General features: G+C 38.0%; 1 protein-coding gene and 1 pseudogene across 1 annotated transcript; both read right to left on the reverse strand.

Moving 5' to 3' along the window:
• Positions 1 to 574: 574 nt before the first annotated feature.
• Positions 575 to 7,335, reverse strand: LOC141351272 (interferon-induced very large GTPase 1-like; the record flags this gene model as incomplete). The annotated part of the gene is made up of 2 exons (XM_073857940.1): positions 575 to 3,219; positions 4,839 to 7,335. Coding segments are annotated over 2 exons (4,614 nt in total), but the record flags the coding sequence as incomplete, so codon positions are not given.
• Positions 7,336 to 7,697: 362 nt separating this feature from the next.
• Positions 7,698 to 15,117, reverse strand: LOC141351273 (uncharacterized; annotated as a pseudogene).
• Positions 15,118 to 22,702: the final 7,585 nt, after the last annotated feature.

Genomic DNA, 22,702 nt, shown 5'->3' on the forward strand with positions numbered 1-22,702 from the left:
CCTAACCACGCCCGTCAGCCGTTACTTATTCACGATACAGCCAGTGTTGGGTGTAACTAGTTTATTAACACTTAATAGCACATATTAATGCCTAATTCTGCAAAAACTTATTATGCGTCCTTAACCCTCCCCATTTCTACCAACACTTAAAATTAACAACTTTAGTATTAATAAGCAGTAGTTGGAATATATTGAGGCAAAAGTAGTTAATAGTTAATAGAGAGAATTGGACCCTAAAGTGGGACCAGAATAATTGATGTATTTTATATATTATTTCTTCAAGCTATTTCAAGCCTATTCTTCTATCATGTGCTAAATAGGATTTAGAAAGTAATTAGTAATAAGTAATTAAATACTTTTTGGAGAGAGTAATTTGTAAAGTAATCTAATTACATGATTGAAGATGTAATTAGTAACTAGTAATTTATTACTTTTTTTGAGTAACTTACCCAACACTGGATACAGCACAGCCTCTCGTACCTTATTGCTTACTTACACATAATTATTAAATCTGATGTTACAATTCATATATAAATAATTGACTGATATAATGTTATTATACCAATAAGACATATTTTAATCTGTGTTGTATCTTATAATAAAACAGTAATCACTAAGAAGCTGTAGGTAACAATGAATTTATAAACATAGTTAAGGGCCTAAAACACTATAGCTATAAACTACAGCTTCACAATCTCTACCGCTATATTACTTTTTAACATACAGGTTTCCTAAAATAAACACACAACAAAAATGTAATGATGTATATAAAAAATAAAACTCTTCCAGTAAGCAGTGTAGATCTTCAGAAGTGGATTGGTGCTAAGTAACAAATATTCAGTGATGATGTAATACTCATGTCACAGGTGTGAGTTTCTACAGTCAAGTCTTCAAACATACTTAACACAATTATAATCAAACAGAACTGCAGATGCTAACAAATACTAACAAGTTTTTACTGTAGCACTGCTAAATTATCTTTCACTTATTATTACAATAAATGTTTACAGGTCATGTGATGATAATGCAGTGCTCTTCCACATTAATCTCTAACTAAACAGCAAGAAGAGCTTTTTTTATTCAGTCACATATAATTGACTAATTAGATGTATTTATCTAAACTCTCAATAGCTTCATGTTTTGTGTATTTTCTCCATTCATCTGGAATCTCACCAGAACCCTGAAATGTTTTCTTATAGTATATTTCCAGATCTTTCTGAAATCTGCACACAAACCACTTCCAGTAGGGCATCTCAGAGGAGTCAGGGGTGATGCTCCAGTTAGCATAAACTGGTCCTGCTTTTCTGTATTCTCTGTAGAAGAATCTCTTACCATCTGAGGTATAAAAACATTGATTACTTGCAACCTGTGATGTACAAAAGCTGACAGATAGATTTGTAGTTCCACTGTAATACATTCCCTTGATTCCATACACTCTATGAAAAGGTACACTGTGATCTCCATCATGATCTTCTATTGTGTTGGTGCAGATGGCTCTACAGAACGGACACTGAACCCAACAGCACTGACAGAAATGATCAATCAGAATCTCATCTGGTCTGTTGTTGAGATCCAGTTTAACATCAAATGTATCTGTACTGAACTCTCTGCTGATGTTAGACATTATAGATGAAAGTTCCTTTCTCATCACATCTTCTAAGAGTTTAAAATCATCAACATCATCATGATTCACTCCACTGAAGTCCTTTACAGATAATATCAGATCACCTGAGAGCTTCTGTGTGAAAAACTTCAACCACAAATCAACATCTCCACTCTTCACTTGAACATCTTCAGTAGATTCATGAGCTGCTGTCAGGATCTTCTGCTGCAGGACTTTAATGTTCTGATTCATCTTGGGTTGAACACTGATACTGAACTGATCTCTGATGTACTGATGGACTTCATCTCTGATGAAACTCTTGAAGTGATCTCTGGGATTATGAATGTAGTTCATGTATTTGTCAAAGTTCTCCTCTTCTGCCAGTCTCTTCAGGATGTGTTTCTCCAGATTTGATCTGTTTCCATTCAATGTTTCACAGTTTGATCTGATGTCATCTGCTAAATCTCTGGCAGTCTGTTTATAGAGACTCTGTTCAATGGGTTCTTTCAGTTTCTGACAGATGATCTCACCAAAAATAACAGCTGTTGTTGCTCCTTGACAATATTTCTGGAAAATATTATAGTATTCATCTCTCTTCTTCATCAGATAGAGAACAGGATCATTGACTTCTCTGAACATTTTGTGTTGATCATTGAATGTCTTTTCTGCTCTCTTAAATATAGAAAATACCAAATCTATGAAGAATTCATTCTTGAACACATATTTCACAGACTTCTCCTCATAATCTCTTATTCTTGACTTGATGTTACCTATGAGGTCTTGAATGCAGCTTTTGTTGTATCCCATCTTTGACATATTAAATGACTGAATCATTGTGAGTATCTGATCAGCAATGTCATTGACTAAGATTCTTATTTGAGTTTCAAGAGAACTAAAATTCTGTCTGTCACTTTTGAAGACATTCACAAAATGTTCTGTAATTCCAGTGGATTTCTTTATCTGTACATAATCTGAATAATTCTGCACAATGAAAATATTCCTGTTGTTGTTCCAGGTGTCTACAGGGAGACTTTTATAGATGTCACTAAGAATCTCTTTCACATCTCTCAGTATGTTAATGTCTTTGATTGGAGTATATGTGGTGATCTTCTTCATAAACTCTTCCCAAAACAGATCAAACTCTCTCTTCAGTATTTCTTCATTATTTGTTTTGTCTTTGAGTTTTAATGCAAGTTCTTTACTCTTTTCTAAGAGAATGTTTTCATGTTGTGTCCTCTGAGCATCAATATTTCTCTTAAGATCTCTCTGACAAAGAATCTCATTTAATTTCCTCTTTGTTTCTCTCACAATGTTTCCCTCAATATCTTTGATTTTTATTTCAAATGAAGATTTCCACTGAATCATGATATCTTTATCTGTGTCTTTCTCAAAAAATTCTGACATTGATTTTTTCACTTCTTCACTTTTCTCCTTCAGTTTTCTTTGAAGATCTTCTCGTTCAATCTTTTGAATTGATTCATTTTCTATTTTGTTTTGTAGTTTGTTCTCAATGTCCAGCATGGCACTGCGTAGAGTCCAGGTCCACTTACTGTATTTTGTCTCCAGTCTTCTGTATGCTGAAATCTCCAGAGAGTTTTGAAAGCTGAACACAAATCAGGGCTCGACATTAAGGCTTGTCCGCTTGTCCGAGACAAGTGGATTTTTTGTAGGACAAGTGTAAGAGAAAATTAGTTGTCCCACTGGACAAGTTAAATTTCAACCAATGTTACTTCACGTTATGTGCTCGTTAACGACAGAGCAGAACGCGCAGCACAAACACCGAGCGGAATATTGAACAGAGAGCGCGGCACGCCGACACACACGTTTACATGTTACTGTTACTAAACAAGCTGCACGCGCATTAAACCTGATCGCCGAACACGGAGGGGCGAGAGTGGAGTGGAGATTGATGTTTCTTCAGGCTCCGGCATAAATATAACTGACAGGCACTTCAACCGAGTTTTCATCACTGTGTGACAAAAAGCCGATTTAAGTCCGTATTTTTTCTCTTCTAATGTTCAGTAAAACACATAATGGGCTTAAAATCTTGTTTAAGAATCTGTTTTATAACGAGAATCTTCAGAGCGCCTATATGTGTGCGCGCTGCGCGACAGCTGATTTGAATCTGATAGAGTTCGTCACTGTACATTAAAAATCCCACACGAACATTACAGCGTAAATGCTAGGATTAAAGATTGATTTTATATATATAACAGATAATCTAGATACATTTATCCTAATAAGTTTTTTAAAACATGGTAATGTTTTAATGTTTTGCTTTAGTCTTTTAATGTCAGACAATCATTGAAAAATCTTCTATTATTTTGCTTTAATTGCTAGTCCGGGTTTGGTTGAAGGCTACAGTTTGTTTGGTTAGAACAAGTTTGTCTCACTCAAAGTTTTCAAATCGTTGACTTTATTAAATGTGCATAGATGTGTGGTTAGTATAATGCACGCAAACTCACAGTCCACAAAACCTCCTTTGATTTGAATTAATCCTGCTTATTTAAACTATAACTATTTACACTATTCAGCCGATCTCCTTTCCCGTTATCATTCACCTGCTCTATTCTCCGACACTGCGCAGACTCTAGCGGTAAGATTTGGAACAGTCCATTTCACACTTAATAACAGGGGTGACCGGATTAGTCCATTTATTAAAGGTGACACTTTTCTACAATCATTGAAATGTGGGGAAAAATGAAGAGAAAGGCAGCAGATATAGCATCATTCTTCTGAAAGAGTAGCAAGAAGCAGCCAAATGAATCTTAGTAAAATACATTTCAGTGGCCTACAAAATTCACATGATTTCCTGGTCTCTTCAGCAATGGGAGATATAAATCCTGGTTTCAAAGTAAATTTCAAAAGTTTTATTTTATAAAAAAAACATGAGGTTGAATTATGACTATAAATTGTATGTTAATCTCAATTCATTTTAATTAAAATTCAAGTATTGTAGCAATTGTATGTTATTCTGATTAACACACCTATAATACTTAAAAGTATTTTAAGGTTGGATGATAGAGATTTTATGTGCCACCAGAGTAACTGCTGGCCCCTGCCTGACTGGCCACCCCAATGAAAAATCTCTTGCTCCGCCACTGATTAGCAAAACACAAAATTTATTATAAATCTTTACCCGGACAAGTGACTTTTGTGCATGGACAAGTGAAACACAAATTTACTTGTCCGAAGGACAAGTTGCTCAAAAAGTTAATGTCAAGCCCTGCAAATTGTTCTTTCAGTAAAGCCTCCCAGAGATCTTTAATTCGCTCACGCAGGTGTGTCAGCTTCATACCATCTGATTTTGAGGATTGTGAAATGATAGTTTTTTTTAGTTCTTGAATATTTTCACAGTAGTTTGGGTTTGGTGGTGCCATTGGTGGGCTTCCCTCCCACAGCTGAGCAAAATACTTCACATCATTCTGTACATCAAACTTAATGACATCACTGAAACATTCTGCATCACAAACTTCATCTTCAGCAGCGAGTTTTGTCATCTCATCCAGTGTCTTCAGCAGTCGTCTTCTTCCCTCCATGTTTTTCTCTCCAGCTGTGACGTCTGAAACGTTCTGATGTACAAACATACAGCTGGGATTCAGTTTGACCTTCTTCATCCTCAGAAAGGCCTGAACAACAATCTGAAGAATATCCTGCATCTCAGCTGGGTTTTCTCCAAAGATGTTGATCAATGTCAGATTACCAAGACCAACAACAAATGTGGCCAGTTCATTGTCATGATGTCTTGTGGATCTTCCAGTCAGTTCTAGAGCCTGAAGACCCTCAGTATCAACAACCAAAATATAATCAAACTTCAGCTGTTGTTTCATCTCCTCTGATACTCTGATCAGCTGCATGAAAGCTCCTCTGGTGCATCGGCCAGCACTGACTGCAAACTGAAGTCCAAACATGGCATTCAACATGGTTGATTTCCCAGAGCTCTGAAGTCCTAAAACTGACAGCACAAAGACTCTCTGGTCTCCCAGTTTCTGTATGAGTTCATCTAGAACAGCAGTGATCCAGATCAGAGGAACATGAGCAGCATCTCCATCCATCAGCTCCAGTGGAAATCCACAGATCATCATCTCTGCTGCAAGACTCGGGAGAGAAGAGAAGTTAAACTGCAGATCTGTCTTATTCTTCTTCACAGATGAACATGATTCATAGATCTGACCGATCTCTCTTATGATGTGCTCCAAACCAAAGCTTGATGCTTGAAGATCTTCAGATATTTTCTCAAGTTCTGATTCTTCTTTGAGTTGTTCTGGTTTATCTTTTTCTTTTAGTTTTAAAATTGTTGACCACTTGTCATTGTATTTGTGATGTAGAGCAGAAAGATCAACTGACGTAAATTCCTCCAGGAGGATTTTAAGCCATTTAAGGAAAAACAACCTGTTATCATTTAAGTTCATTTGTGTTATAAAGAACTTTACAAACTCACTTATGTGGGATTTGTGTTGCTGTTCACGAATTTTCTTCATTTCTGTTTGTTTTCTGGTTATTTCTTGTTCTATATTTTCCCCTTGAGGTCGATGAAGTTCTTTGTTCTTCTGACACCACAGATGCCAGAGTTTCCCCTGATGAGGCAGAAATGTTTCTTTGATTTCTCTCAGATCTTTATTCTTCAGTAAACTCATCATCTGCTGTGCTGCTTCTCTTCCTCTCCTGCAGTCTTCATCATCTTCCTCATCTACTCTGATATCTGAGTGTTTGGACAAATCTTCAAGTCTGAACATGGAAGCTGATGCTGAAGATGAGAGACAAACATTTATAATTTTTCTGAGTTCTTCTGATACATCTGACTGATTTCTGTCTTTTAAACCAATTTTGTATTTTCCTTTCTTTGTCTCAGTGAGAACAGATTCATCCTCAGTAAAAAGGCAAATAAGTGGCTTTTTGTCTCTGTACAGGTTTTGAATTGTAATCATGTTTTTGTCATTCTTGTCAAGCTGTGAGAGAAGAACAACATTGACTGAAGACATTTCAGTCAGAATCTGCAGTTGTTTCTCATGGACTCCTGCATCACCATGAAGATTACAGAAGGCAACACAGTCAGTAAATTTATCTGTGTCTTTTCCAGACGGGCAGAACCAGGCGATCTCCACCACTCCATCCATCAGTAGTCTGGTTCTGCTGCTGCCTGGACAGTTCCTGTGGAAGAATGTGTTGTGTTTCTCATTGATCAGATTGTTCATCAGTTGAGACTTGGATGAAGACACAGAACCAAACCTGAAGAACGACACCATTGGAGTTTCTACTTTGTACACCGGCTCTTCTTTATTGATGATGTCATTGTTAGTATTTCTCATCTTCCAGCTCTTGTTGATTTGTCTGAATGTCCAGAGAGGAAACTCAATCTGTTGTGTGAATGGATGAGGAACAAGAAGAGGAAGAGCAAACTGACACTGTGAGAGTTTAGTGACCATCAGCTGCTTTAGGAAACTATCAGCACAATGAAACACAGCCATCTGAACATCCATCAGGTGAACTGAGTCTGATTTACTTTTGCTTTTATCACCGAATTCTGTGTAATACTGTTCATTGATCCCATTAACATTAATGTATCTTGCTGTGTAGTTCATCATCAGTAGTTTCTGTAGATAAATCTTCACCAGATCTTCTTCAGCACAAGACTCATGAGACTCTAATGAATGTTTAGATATCTGAAGAACATCTGAAGCTCTCAGTTTATTATGATGTTTGTCTGTAAGATGAAGCCTCTGAAACAGATGTTGATATGTTGATTTAATAGACAAAACAATAAAACATTGTTTATTATCAGTGTCATTTTATCTGACCTTCTTAAGTTTAAATAATCATTTATTAATGAATATTGATTTTAATAGCAGACATAGAAATTAACTGAGTTGTGATGAAGTGTACAAGTTTGTCATGCAGTCATTTCAGTTCATCTGAATCTTTTGTTAATTTTGTTGTAATATTTTATCTTTGGTTTTATTATTTCATTCTTTATTATTATTCCACAATTCATCTATCATTAAGATGTAGTATAAAGAGTGTAATAATGTCTACATCTCTTTTACTTTTAATTTATTCAGTTTTATTTCAAGTTTCTCAGATCTGAAATGTTTCTTTAAAGATGTGATTGTGACTGTGAGATGATTAAATAATATGAATGCAGTGAAAGTGTTTCAGTGTTTTTCAGCTGTAAACATGAACATTCAAAACAGAAGACTATAAATAAATATTTGCAGTCTAGTGAGGATTATAATAATGAATGTAAATAATCTCACCTGAAGTGAAGTGTGTAGTAAATGAGAGCAGAACTTCTTTATTTCTTCTTTCTCTCTTTCATATTCCTCCATCATCTCTGTTGTTCTTCTCTTCAGTACATCTTTATTCTCTTCGTTCATGAGTTTCAGTTTATTTTCAGAGATCTTTTCTTGCTCTTCTCTCATGTTTCTCTCCTCCTGCATTCTCTTCTCAAATTCTTCTAGTTGATCTTCTTTCTCTCTTTCTATTCTTTCTTTCTCTTTCATGATTTCATTCTTGAGTCTCTCACACTGTTCAATATAAATCTGTTTCTCTTTCTCATCTTCTTCTCTTCTCTGTCTCTCGTCTTGTTTCTGTCTCTCATGTTTCTCTCGTTCTCTTTTCATCTCATTTCTCATCTGTCTCTCTTGTTCCTCTTTCTCTTTTATATCTCTCTTCTGTCTCTCTAAACTCATCTTCTCTTTTTTTTTCTCTCTCTCTCATTATTCTCTATTGTATTCATCAGTTTGTCTGTTTGTGTTTCATTTTTCATCTGGAGAACTTTATTTTCTTTCTTTATTTCTTCTCTTTCATTTTTATCTCTTCTCATCTCATCTCTCATCTCTCTCACATGTTCATCTTTCTCTTTTATTTCTTTCTTGTATTCTTCTTCTCTTTGTCTGAATTCTTCTTCTCTTTTCTTCTTCTCTGTGTCTTGATTCAGTTTTTCTTCCTCTGTGTGTTTTGTTAATCTCTTTATTTCATCTTCATGTTTCAGCTGAAGATCTTCTTTCTCTCTTTCTATTCTTTCTTTCTCTTTCATGATTTCATTCATTTCATTCTTGAGTTTCTCACACTGTTCAACACAAACCTTTTTCTCTTTCTCATCTTCTTCTCTTCTCTGTCTCTCCTCTTGTCTTTGTCTCTCATGTTCTTAGTTCTCTTCTCATCTCATCTCTCATCTCTCTTAAATGTTCATCTTTCACTTTTATTTCTGTCTTGTATTCTTCTTCTCTTTGTCTGAATTCTTCTTCTCTTTTCTTCTTCTCTTTGTCTTGATTCAGTTTTTCTTCCTCAGTGTGTTTTTTTAATCTCTTTATTTCTTCTTCATTTTTCAGCTGAAGATCTTCTTTCTCTCTTTCTATTTTCTCTTTCTCTTGTTTGATCTTCTCGTTCTCTCTCTGCATTTCCTCTCTCTCTTGTTTAAGTCTCTGATTATATTCAGCCCACATTTCTCTCTCTCTTTCTCTCATTTTCTCATTCTCTTCTCGTTCTCTTCTCATCTCATCTCTCATCTGTCTCTCTTGCTCTTCTTTCTCTTTTATATCTATTTTCTTTTTCTCTAAATTCCTCTTCTATTTTCTTTCTCTCTCTCTCATGACTCTGTTGTGCTTCCTCCATCATCATCTTCATTCTCTCTCTCTCTCTTCATCTTTCTCTCTGCTCAGTTCTTTAATTCTCTCCATCAGTTTCTTCATTTGTTGTTCATGTTTTTCTCGTTCCATCTCTCTGAATATCTTAGATGAGTAGTAACTTCCTCCGTTTGCTTTCACCATGTCATCTATTTTCTCCAGTAGAAGAGAAACTTGTGTTTGATCTTCAGTCAGATTATTATTGAACACATGATATCTGTTTCCACACTCTTCTAGCAGGTTTCTAATCACAGATCCAGGTTTTCCCAAACACTCTTCAATAGTTTTGTTTCTCAGATTATCTCCTCTGGTGAAGAGCACCATTGTGTACATTAAAGAGTTTTCACCAAACGTCTCTTGAATGATCTTCACTGATGTTGACTCCTCTTGTGTAAATCGTCCCAGTGGAACCAGTAAGAGAAACACATGAGGTCCTGGCAGAATCATTGAGATACAGTTCATCATTTCTCTCTTGATCTCTTCATGACTGCGTTCAGTATCAAACAGTCCTGGAGTGTCGATCACAGTGATCAATCTGTTGTTGATTTCAGCTGTTTGTTTCTGACATTCACTGGTCACTGATTCAAAAGATTCATCAGATATAAACGCTTGTCTGTTTAAGATTGTGTTTCCTGTGGCACTCTTCCCAACTCCAGTTTTACCCAGCAGCACAATCCTCACATCATCTCTCATCTCTGGAAGATCTATCAAAGAGAAAATATCTTATAGTTATTTGTACACACTGTCTTGTTTACCTTTGTCTAACTTGCTGAAATCGCGTTTGTTCTTTTGCGTTCTCACATTAGTTTCGGTTGTTTGTTGAATATTGTTGGGCATGTCCTGCTAAATTCAATTACACAATTCAAGCAGTTATTTAAACAGTCAGTCCACTGCGACAGCCTCATTGTGTGCAGCCCCCCTCATGTAAAGACTGAAGAGTGTAAAGACCAGCAACTTGACCTGCGCAACTCCAACGAGCAGGGAAACCGACAGGGCACTTGAGTATTGTACTTTTTGTACTAACTTTTTGTTCTATACTTATTTGTTCTTTATCTTTTTCTCCTCTCTGGTACATTTCCTACTTCTCTATTTTGACTATGTGCTTTGTAATCCTCACTGTCACTACAACTTGTAAATCAGTTGTATCAGCAGACAGCAACGCAATGCTAATAATCTCTTTAATAAACACTCTTTCACCATCCACAACCACCTCAATTACTTTTATTGGCTTTTGGAACTGCCAATCTGCAATAAACAAAGCAGATTTCATTTCTGCTATGGCTTTACATTCTGGTCTCTCTGTTCCCTTTCAGGCAGTCACTACGACATCACGTCGGGACCGCCGAATTGGGAACCGCTTCGTAGAGACTTTGAGAAACTAACAAAACGCCAATGAACTTGGCATGCAGGTATTTGCATAATGCCGGCGCCACCCCGCCAGGTGCGCATATAAGCCACAGTTGCACAATATCAAATTGCTTTATTTGCTTCGAAAGCCGGCAGATCATCTGCTCATGAGAAGCTTTCTCCTGCTTGGAATTTCACTGCTTACCTGACGTTGGTTGGACAGACAGCACTGCAACGGATGCTCGTGGTTTTTCCACCTCTTTGATTTCTCAGTTTGAACTTGAGTTAAGTTTGTGAGTTGCTTCTCCCCTCTGTGCTTCATCAACTCAGCATAGCGCAAAGGGTGATTTCCACTAAAAGAGCAGCACGGGTTGAATTTGTGTCTTTGTAAAGACAGCCATTCTCTCGTGTCACGGCGAGTGCGTCTTTTTAAAGATGACATTCGTCCGTGTTTTAGTTCTGGATGTGATATGTCATAGGTCCTCGGGTTGGCCGCGATCATTGTGTCTTGTGTCTGTGTATTCAGCACAGCGTTCGTGGAGGGCTCGTGTTCCGCTTGCAAGAGCATAACCCTCTTGGATTTGCGGAGACAGGTTTTGTACCTCCAGGATCGTCACCCCCCCTTTCTGTTGCGGAGCCCCGTTAAAGGTGCGGTGGCAAAATTCCAGAAATTTTTTCTCTGTATAACGGTGCTGAATCAGTCTGCTGGTTCGTCCAGTGGCTCTCAGCACCCTGATCCACAGTCAGAGGTGCTGTTAGAGACGGGTTGTGCATGTTCTACGTCGCTCTTGTCCTCTATCGGTCCTCACGAGGATTATGTGTCTGTCGCAGCATCGGAGGGGGAGCGTCTATTTCAGAGGCTGACTCGGATCTGCTCCCTCCTACGGGTAGGGTTGGAGAGCCCGTGTTCAACCCTGAGATGGTGGCCATGCTTGCTCGGGCGGCGGTGGCATTTGGCTTGGTGTGGACTCAACCTCCCCCACCCGAATGCCCCACCTCTGCGAATGGTACTCGGGGGGTGCTTGAGCTTTTCAGCCTCCCCCCTGTGCTTTTCTTTCCCGGGGTGCATGATGAACTGACTCGGTCGTGGAAAATCCTGTTTTCCTCCGGGAACCGACCCCGTCAGCCATCTCCCCTCACCTCTCTCGACGGGACCAGCTGACACTGCCCTCACGAGACTGCAGTCTCTTGTCAGCTCTATCGGGCTCACTAACCCATCGCTGACAGGGTCTGCTTACCGGGCTTGTGAGGCACGCTATGGCGTTGCTGTAGGTTATCAGGCTAAAGGGATCGCACACCGGCCGCGCAGCTCAGCGCCCCGCCGTTCTAAAAAAATCGGACACATTGTTTTCTATGAGTATATGCACACCGGCTAAAGGCTAAAGGGGATCGCACACCGGCCGCGTAGCTCAGCGCCCCGCCGTTCTAAAAAAAATCAGACACATTGTTTTCTATGAGTATACGCACACCGGCGCCGCCAGGTGTCATCTCCTGAATGCTTTGTTTTCCCAGACCGGCTTTTTCGGTGATGCCGCCGAGAGCATTCACAGTTCTCGGCCGCCCAAAGCAGACTGAGGCCATCTTGCCATGTTGGAACCCAGCTGCCCCTTCCTCTTTGTCTGCACCTCAGCCTGTTCTTCGCCGAGGGCGTTATGCTACGGCTACCCTTGTTCCTTCATCCTTGTTCCTTCATCCGCCGTAAGCAGCTCGCCCCGCCCGTTCAGTCCGCTTGTCAGGTGACCTGTCCTGTTCCGCTGGCTTTCAGCCGGTACCCATGACCACGAACAGAGCAAATTCCTCCTTTATCTCCAGGTCTTCAGAAGATTTCTGAAGGTACATTCGTCGTGCCTTTAGTTCCTCTTGCGCGGTATCTGGGGCGTGGAAACAGCTTCCAGCCCGCTGCGTTGGCTTTTACGCACGATTCGTCTTGGCTATGTGATAAAAAAATTTCGGCATCCCCCCCAATTTTCCACTATTCATTTCACTGCAGTGAGAGCTGCTGATGCGCATGTACTACGTGCGGAGATTGCCGTCCTTTTGGCGAAGGAAGCGATCGAGCCGGTCCCTCCAGCCCAGATGAGGTCGGGGTTTTACAGCCCTTACTTTATTGTACCCAAGAAAAGCGGTGGCTTGCGACCAATCTTGGACCTGCGTACACTGAACCGTGCACTTCACAGAATGCGGTTAAAGATGCTGACGCCCAAACGCATATTCTCATGCATTCGTCCAAACGATTGGTTCGAATCTATCGACCTGAAGGACGCGTACTTTCACGTATCGATTCTCCCTCGACACATGCCGTTTCTCCGCTTTGCGTTCGAGGGGCGAGCATACCAGTACAAAGTCCTCCCATTCGGGCTCTCTCTCTCTCTCCCCGTGTATTCACCAAAGTAGTAGAGGCGGCTTTAAAACCCCTGAGAGAGAAAGGTGTGCGCATTCTCGCGTATCTAGATGATTGGCTTCAAATAGCTCAATCACGTTGGACGCTGCGCGCTCACAGAGACTTAACTCTCAAACACCTCGCTCGTTTGGGTCTTCGGGTCAGCTGGAAAAAAAGCAAACTTTCCCCCGTGCAGAGGATCTCTTTTCTTGGTATGGAACTGGACTCGGTCGATTTAACAGCTCGTCTAACAGATGCGCATGAACAGTCAATACTGACGTGCCTGAATACTTTCAAGAGCAAGCGCGGTCCCGCTGAAACAATTTTAGAAGCTCCTGGGGCATATGGTAGCGGCAGTGGCTGTGACACCACTTGGGCTGCTCCATATGAGACCGCTTCAGCGTTGGCTTCGCGACGTTCACGTTCACCGTGTTATCATTACACCTGCGTGTCATCGCACTTTCACTCCGTGGTTAGACCCTTCTTTTCTCCGAGCCGGCGTGCCTCTGAGACAGGTCTCCAGGCATGCAATAATATGCACAGATGCCTCCAACACGGGGTTGGGCTTGTGGCTTCGGGGGTCTAGATGAAACCCCAGCTGCATTGGCACATAAACTGCCGAGAAATGTGGGCTGTATATCTTGCGCTCGTCCGTTTCAGCAACAAGTTACGTGGCAAAGATTTATTAGTTCGCACAGACAACACTGCAACTGTGGTGTATATCATATTGCACCATTATGGAAGGCTGTTGGGGCAAAAAGTCACAAAACTGTTTTTTGCTCTCCTCCACTGCCTTGATGGCCGATGTTGCGGGGCATCGGCTGTCAGCCTTTCACTGATGTATTCTTTGTAAACCTGTGTAGGCTAGGCGCCCACATTTGTCCCCTACGTGGGGTTCATATGTGTGTATAGTCCGTGGGGTTAAAATCCTCCACGTTTTCCCTTGGCAGAGCCTGCTCTGCATCTCTCTGCATACCATGTACTGTTCAGAGACTTCTATATGAGCAACCTGTCGGTTGTTTCATATTTCTTATGTCATCCAGTCAACCTTCTTAGGGGATGGCTTCTGCAGTGTTCCTAGCACCGCCCAGTTTAGGTTGCTTCCCAGTACCGGGGTACCTCAAGGCTTAGTGGTTGGTACAGTGCTCTTTTCGATATACATGATGACACAACTCCACTTGTCATTCCACCCTGATGACCCTACGGTTTCTGCCCACATCTCAGCATACCTGAGTGACATCTCACTCTGGATGAAGGATCATCATCTCCAGCTGAACCTCGCAAAGATGGAACTGCTTGTCATATCATCTGACCCTAAGATTCATCACAACCTTTCCATTCAGTTAGGTTCTTTGAGGACAGCCAGATACCTGGGGGTGGTCATCACCTTAGCTTCTCGAGCATGTTGCCAGCACTGCCCGTTCTTGTAGATTCATCCTCTACAATATTAGGAAAATGCAAGTCCTAGTCCAGGCTCTTGACCTGTCCAGACTGTACTATTGCAATGCGTTACTGACCGGACTCCCAGCCTGCACAATCAAACCCCTACAGATGATTCAGAACAGCCTTTAAAACCACCACTGGGTCAGTGTTCCTTTACTCATTTGCTTATACAGACTTATGTACCCTCTCAATCCCTGCGCTCTGTCAAAGAGCAAAGTCTTGTGGTGCAATCCCAGCAAAGAGAAAAAGCTATATTGCACAGCTTCTCTGGATCTAGTCCACATTTGTGGAATGATCTGCCGGTCACAACATGATCTGCTGACTCTGTATCGGTATTTAAGAATCGGCTAAAAACCCATCTCTTCTGCAAACACCGTAATTACTAATTCAGAGCTTAATATCTTTTTCTATTTTCCCATCTTTATATGTACATTTTCTGTAAAAAAACCTAACTAACCCATAACTATGTGTACTGTGTTAGACTTGATGAGACTAGTTCTAGTGCACTTATGTATTGCTGTTCTTGTGCTGCTATTGTTTGCCACATTTGTAAGTCACTTTGGACAAAATCATCTGCTAAATTACTTAATGTAAATATAAATCCTGTATGTTCACACTCACCTCTTTCATCTGTCTGCTGTTTCATTGTAAAACTCTGTGCATCTTCATAAACATCACAGATCAGATAACGGTCATCATTTGCTTTGATAATATCTTTAAATGTCCCTATAAGATGATCAGCAGTGCAGTTTCTCTTCAGTCGGTAGTGTCTGTTGAAGGATTTTTTTAATGATTTTCTGTATGTTGTCATTGACTTCAGTCTGATGAACACTGTGTGAGTTGTGTGTTGTGAGCACCAGTGTGTGTTGATAAACACTAACAGAGAAATAGTTGAGGATGATCTCCAGATGCTCTTGATCTTCTCTTGAACACTCATCATGTTTAAAGATGAGATGAGGTCCTGGATGAGACAGATTCACACACTCTCTCACTGTCTGTATGATCTGATGATATGAGAGGTTCAGCTGGAGTAGATGAGGACAGTTGATGATCATCATGTCTTTTCCTCTGACTCTCTCAATCTGATGTTCTACATCTGGAGGAGCTTCACTATCAAACGCTGATCTTCCCAACATGAAGTTTACCACTCGACTGTTTGTTGACACATCTTTACCCAGTAGAATAATCCTCACTATAGACAAGAATCACACATTTAATATTTATAATCCTCAACATCACACACTGACACCACACAACACATCATCTGTAACATGTTTCTCTATATAAAGATTTACCGTGTGTCTCAATTCGTTCCCTAGCTCCCGAGGTCGTGAATCAGTATATCGTGTACACAGGTTCGGGCACTGGTAAGGACCCTAGCTCACTTCACATTGGGACGATGTTCACTTATTTTTCTGTCACGGCTGCTTAATGCGCGAGGGCGTGGACGTACTGAAGAGCTATTTATTTACATAATTTAAATTACTGTTAGTTTAAATGTACTTACATTAAACAACTATACATCATTAAAAAGTGTTAAGACTTAAGATTTAGTTTTTGACCTTTATTTTAATCTGAAAATCCCAGTGACAGTAATTTCTTCATTTTTGTCAGGCATTATGAAAATGAAAAACGGTACATACCTTTAATTTGAAATATAACCCTCAGCCGCACTCATTGATAAAAATACTCCTCCGTGATCGTCATGAAAGCACTCGATAAAACAACATCTATCGGGGCTTTTAATTCAAAGTATGCATATTTGGAGAAATATTACTTCAATTTTATATGTTTACTTCAAATTTCTGCAGTGGGGCTAATATTTCACCCATTTTTATTTCAAACATGGCGATATGAGCAAGTTTGAGTCTGCAGTCACTCACACCCAGTTTGTTTCATTCATACGTGAAGCCGGAGGGCGCTAAAGTCAGAAACTCTTTCATAAACTTTCATAGAAAGAATAAGATGTCAGTCAGCTCAGCAGCAGCTGTCAGTCAGACGTGAACTTGAACAGTGACCTGCAACGAGCGATCGCTGTTTTTATAATAACATGTAAATAAAGATGTTTTGATGTTTTAAAACCATGGAGACAATAAACACGATTAAGATTATATATGGTTTGTCTGTATTTTTAACGCTATGTCTATTATTTTTATAACAGTACTGTATATTATAATGCTATGCTAAGCTAACAGCATAAATAACATAAAATTGTTTATTTTCGGTCTTATTTTATGATCCAAAGCCACATCAGATCACGCATGATTGTTTAAGCACTCGACTTTTGATGTTATAATGTGAGTTTTATTATAAATGCTTTTATTTGTAGTGTTTTGATGGTATGCTAAGCTAACGTACTAGCTGTTCTGTAAACATCTGCTGTCTGGAGATATGAGATATATGTTTCTAGGAATAATTTTGACTGGTAAAGCTTCTTTAAGGTAAGTTTCTTTTTGTAAGAAAGGACTTTAATAAAAAAGAAAGTGAATTGAGACAAAAGGATGAAATAAAACACTAAATAGAAATTATGAGCAATTATTATATTGTTTATAATAATAAAATAAACATTTAGACAGCCATATCCCGGATTAAAAGTTGTTAATGACTCATCCGGATGCTTATTTAATGAGTCTGTTTAAAACACGGAGCAATAGGACAATAAACTGAAAGGATGTTGTGAGATATAAATAAACAAACATTAGCTTAGCATTTTTGCTGTTTTCTCTAAATAAATTTACATGACATGGGTCTAAAAAACATTTAATAAAATTCAGAGTTTTTGAGGTATCGTCTTCAGATTTTAAACAGAACATGGTCAGACCTGTGGCTTTAACTGCAGAGCATTTCTAGATTGCTCCAAGGCCAATTTCATTGAGATTTTCATAACAATATTTCATACATGTTTGGTGGAGTTTATAAAAAATAATAATTTAAGCTCTCTATAACAACTTTTTTCATTATGACAGTAACTAATGTTCACCTCTTAATAAACTTCCAAGTGTCTGCTTTCAAATGAGACCAAACTTATGCTTTTAGTGCAAAGACTTCATAAACTGTATCTATTTTAGTTTGGCTATGACAGTTTTTGTGGGGGGGTTCGGAAAATGGAATGAGGGCTAACAGGTTAAGCGCGTTGTAATCACTCACAGCTGTTACTCATCAACAACCGGCAAAACCAACATCTTTCTGACTTAATTTTAAAAACAGTACATTGTGGAAAACTTCTGTCATTATTCTCTTACATATCTGTGCATAAAATTGGAGGCATATAATTACATTTTAAATGTAATAAATATATTTACAATTTTAAATAAATATTATTCTTTTAAATATTGAGTAGATTGTGGTCCCTTACTGTGTAGCAATGTGTGTTTATATTTACTAAAACAAAGTAAATACTAAAACAACTAAAACAAACGTTTTACTAAAACAAACGTTTGTCTTTATAAAAGTTCTGTAACATTTCATAAAGTTTATTGAGTTGGATCACGTGATGTTCGGTTGGCGAGCTTCAGAAAAGGTCACGTGATTTCCGGTTAGGGAACATAGGGATCATCGATGCTCACCGGTTTTTGCGTTGCATTGTGGGAATTTTTAGGGAACGAACGTTCCAGTGCACTGAACGGATTTTGCGATTGAGACAGCCCTTAAAATGGCCGACTCCCTGATCAGTGCCCTGACTACTGAACAAGGGAGCTGATTGAGACACACGGTTACTGTTAGGAGGATCATGTTCTTTGCTCTGTCTTCTCCTGCGAGGAGGATTATGAATAACAGACTCTGCAGAAAACAAAAAACATTACACAAATTCTGAGATTCATAACAGTGAAAAATATTAATAGAAAAACAACATTATCTGTGTATCTCACCTTTGCTGTCAGTGGTGGACATGATCCTGTCTCTTTATTTTATCTCTAGATGATCATCTTCTATTCAAAGAGAAACATCTCATCCAACCAACTGTTTGTTTCTCCCTTGCTAACATCTGATGAAGTTTAAGATATTAAAGTTTCATTAAACAGCTCAGAGATTTGATTTTCCTGTGAACATCTGTATACATTACACCAGGGGTGTCCAAAGTCGGTCCTGGAGGGCCGGTGTCCTGCAGAATTTGTCTAAAACTTCCCTCAACACACCTGCGTAGTATCTAGTCTGCCTAGTAAGACCTTGATTAGCTGGATCAGGTGTGTTTGATTAGCGTTGGAATAAAATTCTGCAGAGACACCGGCCCTCCAGGAGCAGAGTGGACACCCCTGCATTACACTGTGTTATATTTCCTAAATTTGGTTGTTTGGTGCCTCGTCCAATGTAATACATAATGAAAAATAATCTGGAAGTACAGTTTACTGTAGATAGTCGTGTAGCGTAGCTTTTTTCTAGATCTAAAGCCAATGCAATATCTGTGTGAACTTTATATCTGATACACAAACAATACAATGACACCCAATAGAGAAGTAATCTGAACACATCACACAGCTCTTTTTCTAAACACTGAACTAAATCTTTAACACAGGGATCTGAACGTGAGTCGATTCTGTAACTAAAGATGAAAGTGAATCTGTCTGATGTTACTGCAACTCATTCAGAAATCTGTGACATTTATATCTCAACTCATTATTTACTCTTCTGTCTAATATTTACAGACACAGGTTATCCCTTGTGAAAAAAAAGTGTGCTTAAGTGTACTTTTATAAAGTGTACTTATTACATAAATAATACACTTTAAGTATATACACTTAAGTGTGAATTAAATGCAATCTTTTCGGCGCACTGAATGCACATTAAGTGTAATTAATTTCACATATATCATATATTAAGTTGAAATAAAATGTAACAAGTTGCCATTAAGAGTGATTTTTTGGAACAACTTAATTGATACTTTATTACAACTTTATATCTACTTTCATAATTGCTGTAGCATCGGGTCAATATTGAGAAGGCCAGAACTGATGATGAATGAACTGATGATAAAATGAATTTTATTGCTCTCCGTGTCATCAACCAACGTAAGAGCTGAGTAAAACAAATAAACCATGCATTACATACATTTCAACCGTAACACAGCTCCTTACATTAGTTTCAATCCGTAAACATTAAGTTAAATTATACATTTCACAATAACATTCATCAAGTAGTTTGAATATATGTTTTATTAACTTTACAAACCTTGTTCCCCAATTGACCGAAGCTAAAACCTTGTAGATTATCCGTGCTTTTTACCGTTTTAACAGTGAACCTTTCAGACTTCCTTTCGTCTTTTTTCCGTCGTTCTTCCAAACTGAATTACGTCACTACACATCCGGTTTCTGAGGTTGCCAAAATAAAAGCTTGATGTTGTAAACATAAAGCATTATAGCATAGCTATAATTAAAATGCATAAAGTAATATTTAAAGTGCATAATTACTCTGTTGGCTTTTACAATTGCTTCTAGTGTTTTTACAATATACTTAAAGTGCCCTGTTCAATCTGCTGTCAAGCAATTAATGTGAAATTAAAAATAAGTTAATGTATATTAACAGTACATTTAATTACTCATTAAATATAATGTTTCAAATACAAGTTTGCCAAATAAATTCAAATACATAAAATTAAATGCAATCAGTTGAACTGTGATTTCAGTGCAGTGAAGTGATTTCAATGCATCTTTCTACAGTATGTACTTTAACTACTTCTATTGTATGTGAAATATGATTATGTACTTCGCAAAATACTGAAAAACAAATCTAGTTAATTAAATATGTATTCATTTCAGTTTAATGCATTGCAAAAACCACAATGCTTACACTGACAATAAAATAGTTTGGTAGTCAAATTATGAATCAGATTTTTTGTTTTGCAAAAGTACATTTAATAAATTAATTATGAGTTGTATGTGTCCAAACAAAAAAAAACTCATTTTAATATTGTTAAATTGGAATCAAACAACTATCAATATTGAATAATTACATCCCTTAGAAAAAATAAACTCAAAGTTATTATTTTTTAACATTTTAACAGACAACTAAAAAAGAATTGCATGAACTTTAAATTAACAAGTCTTTGGTAGGTCACATCAGTCTAATGATCATTTATTAAATGTGTTTAGAAATATTGCCATGAAAGTGTACTTTCTTTATGTAGCGGGTATTAACTCACTTACTTATGGACCAGGCATAATAATAAGATCAGAAGGGTGCACGGTACGAAGGAGGAGGTAGCAGTGATAGTGAGCAACAAGCAGAGACAGAAGGTAAGTTGATTAATAAATTATTTTACTTTGAGTATTGAGTAAACAACAAAGAAAATACAATGAACTATATATACTATGGGTGCACCCTCTAAATTACTTTTCATTTACAGAAATCACAGTCACAATCAATGTACAAAGATGGTACAAATTATATATGTAACACACTGAAATCAGTATTCAAGATCAAAGTTCTTATCAATTGGAGTATTGATCAGTCTTAAATTATCAGAATTGTGCTTCTGAAATGTTTCAGTTCAATAAAGTAAACAAACAAACTTGTAAGGAAACAGTTTCTGAAATGTATCTTCTTACTTGTCTAAAGAAAAATATTTAAAATAGAAAATTGTCCTTTCCTCAGGATTCGTGATCCAATCAGGTCGAAATGGGAGGCTCGCCACCAATTAGGAAAATCCAGCTCAAGGAATGTTCATACAAAAGGAAAAAACATTCAATATTGTGTATCAATAATGATTAACAATTATACATAATACAGGAAAAAAATAAAATACATACATAAGTGCGATCGTCATAATAAATGACAATTAAGACAAATATCTGTCCATTCACGTGTTTCTCTCTCTTTTTGTCTTTCACAGGCACGTGCAACCAAAATGGCGTCAGCGAACAGCAGTGAACACAACGCACCATGTGGTTTTACATAATCACACTGCAATGAACAATCCAACCCATATAACATCACAATATAACACCATTTTGTCTCGTATGGATTAAACAAATAAAATGATATGACATTTAAAGTGTTGACATTCGTTTTTATGGGTAATTATAACATTGGTAATTATAAATAACTCACCAGGTCAAAATGAAAGCTCAAAAAGTGCTCAATCCACACAATCACGCTGTATCATTGAATATATGCAATTTAAATTCTGATTTCTTTAGTTTATATGAACTTAGGAGTCATATTTAATCAAATTAAACACTCTCGCGTTAGATATAGTGTCTCTGTCGCTCTGCATCTCTCCTCTGAACTGAGACGCGATCCGAAAGCAAAAAAGGGGCGGAGCTTACAATTAAACACTCCGATTGGTTTACTCATTTCAGATTTATAATTCAGATTGAATTATTCACATGTATTTCCTCATTTATAAAATAAATGTAGATGTATGAATAGTCTCTATTATTTTTAAGCACACTTTTAAAATAATAATATTTAATTATTTAACCAGGGTTACATTTAAAGGTAGGGTAACACATTTTGAAAAATGCTAACGGTAGCCGCCTAGCAATGAAATCCCGATCCCACCCTCAAGTCAAATCGCCATCCAAAGTCACGCCTCTTTCAAAAAACACATGAACACGCACAGATCAGACGGTCACATCTTATGTCTCATTCAGCAGTGAGAAAACTTTGCAGTACAAAGTCGAATAACACTTCCAAAATAACCAACATAAACAACTGGTTTACATCAGAATTAGTTTAAGCACACGTTCGGTTGTGTAGACGTAGTAACTAACTTCGTTACGCTAATCCGTAAACGAACACAAATTTCATAAGCAACACAATGTTTCATCAAAGTAGAATATCTGAATCCATCTCAATACAAACACATCGCGTACCTACCTTACCAAAATAAACTGTGCAACGACTCTTTCAGACCCTTTGCCTCCTGCAGCTGTTTGCCTCTCGTGGTAAAGCAGTAAAGTTACCGATGTTCATTTGGGTTTTTGCTCTTGCTGACCCAGGCAGTTTTTGCTGTTGTTGTTATAAAAGATGCCTTTAGTTTTGTGCCTCCTGTGTAGGTTGTCAATTTAGCAGAAAAGTTTGCTGTTCTCACTGTTTACAGGCAGGAGGTGAGCGCACGTGAACGCGCCGATGACGTATGGTTGGCATTCAAATTACGCTTACGTATGAGGGACAAAAATGGAAACGTCCGTTCGGACCGAAATCTATGATTTGTCGAACATTTTTTGGTCCTACGCCTTTCACAGATAACATACATTTCTACAAATACAGTTAAACAACTTAACACAGTGATTGCTATCAGGATGTAAGGAGACTTTTAACCAGCATAACAAAAAATGTTTCAGGATCAAATCTGTTACCTAAGTA

Source organism: Misgurnus anguillicaudatus, chromosome 19 (genome assembly GCF_027580225.2).
Source record: "Misgurnus anguillicaudatus chromosome 19, ASM2758022v2, whole genome shotgun sequence".
In the NCBI taxonomy this organism is placed as follows: domain Eukaryota; kingdom Metazoa; phylum Chordata; class Actinopteri; order Cypriniformes; family Cobitidae; genus Misgurnus; species Misgurnus anguillicaudatus.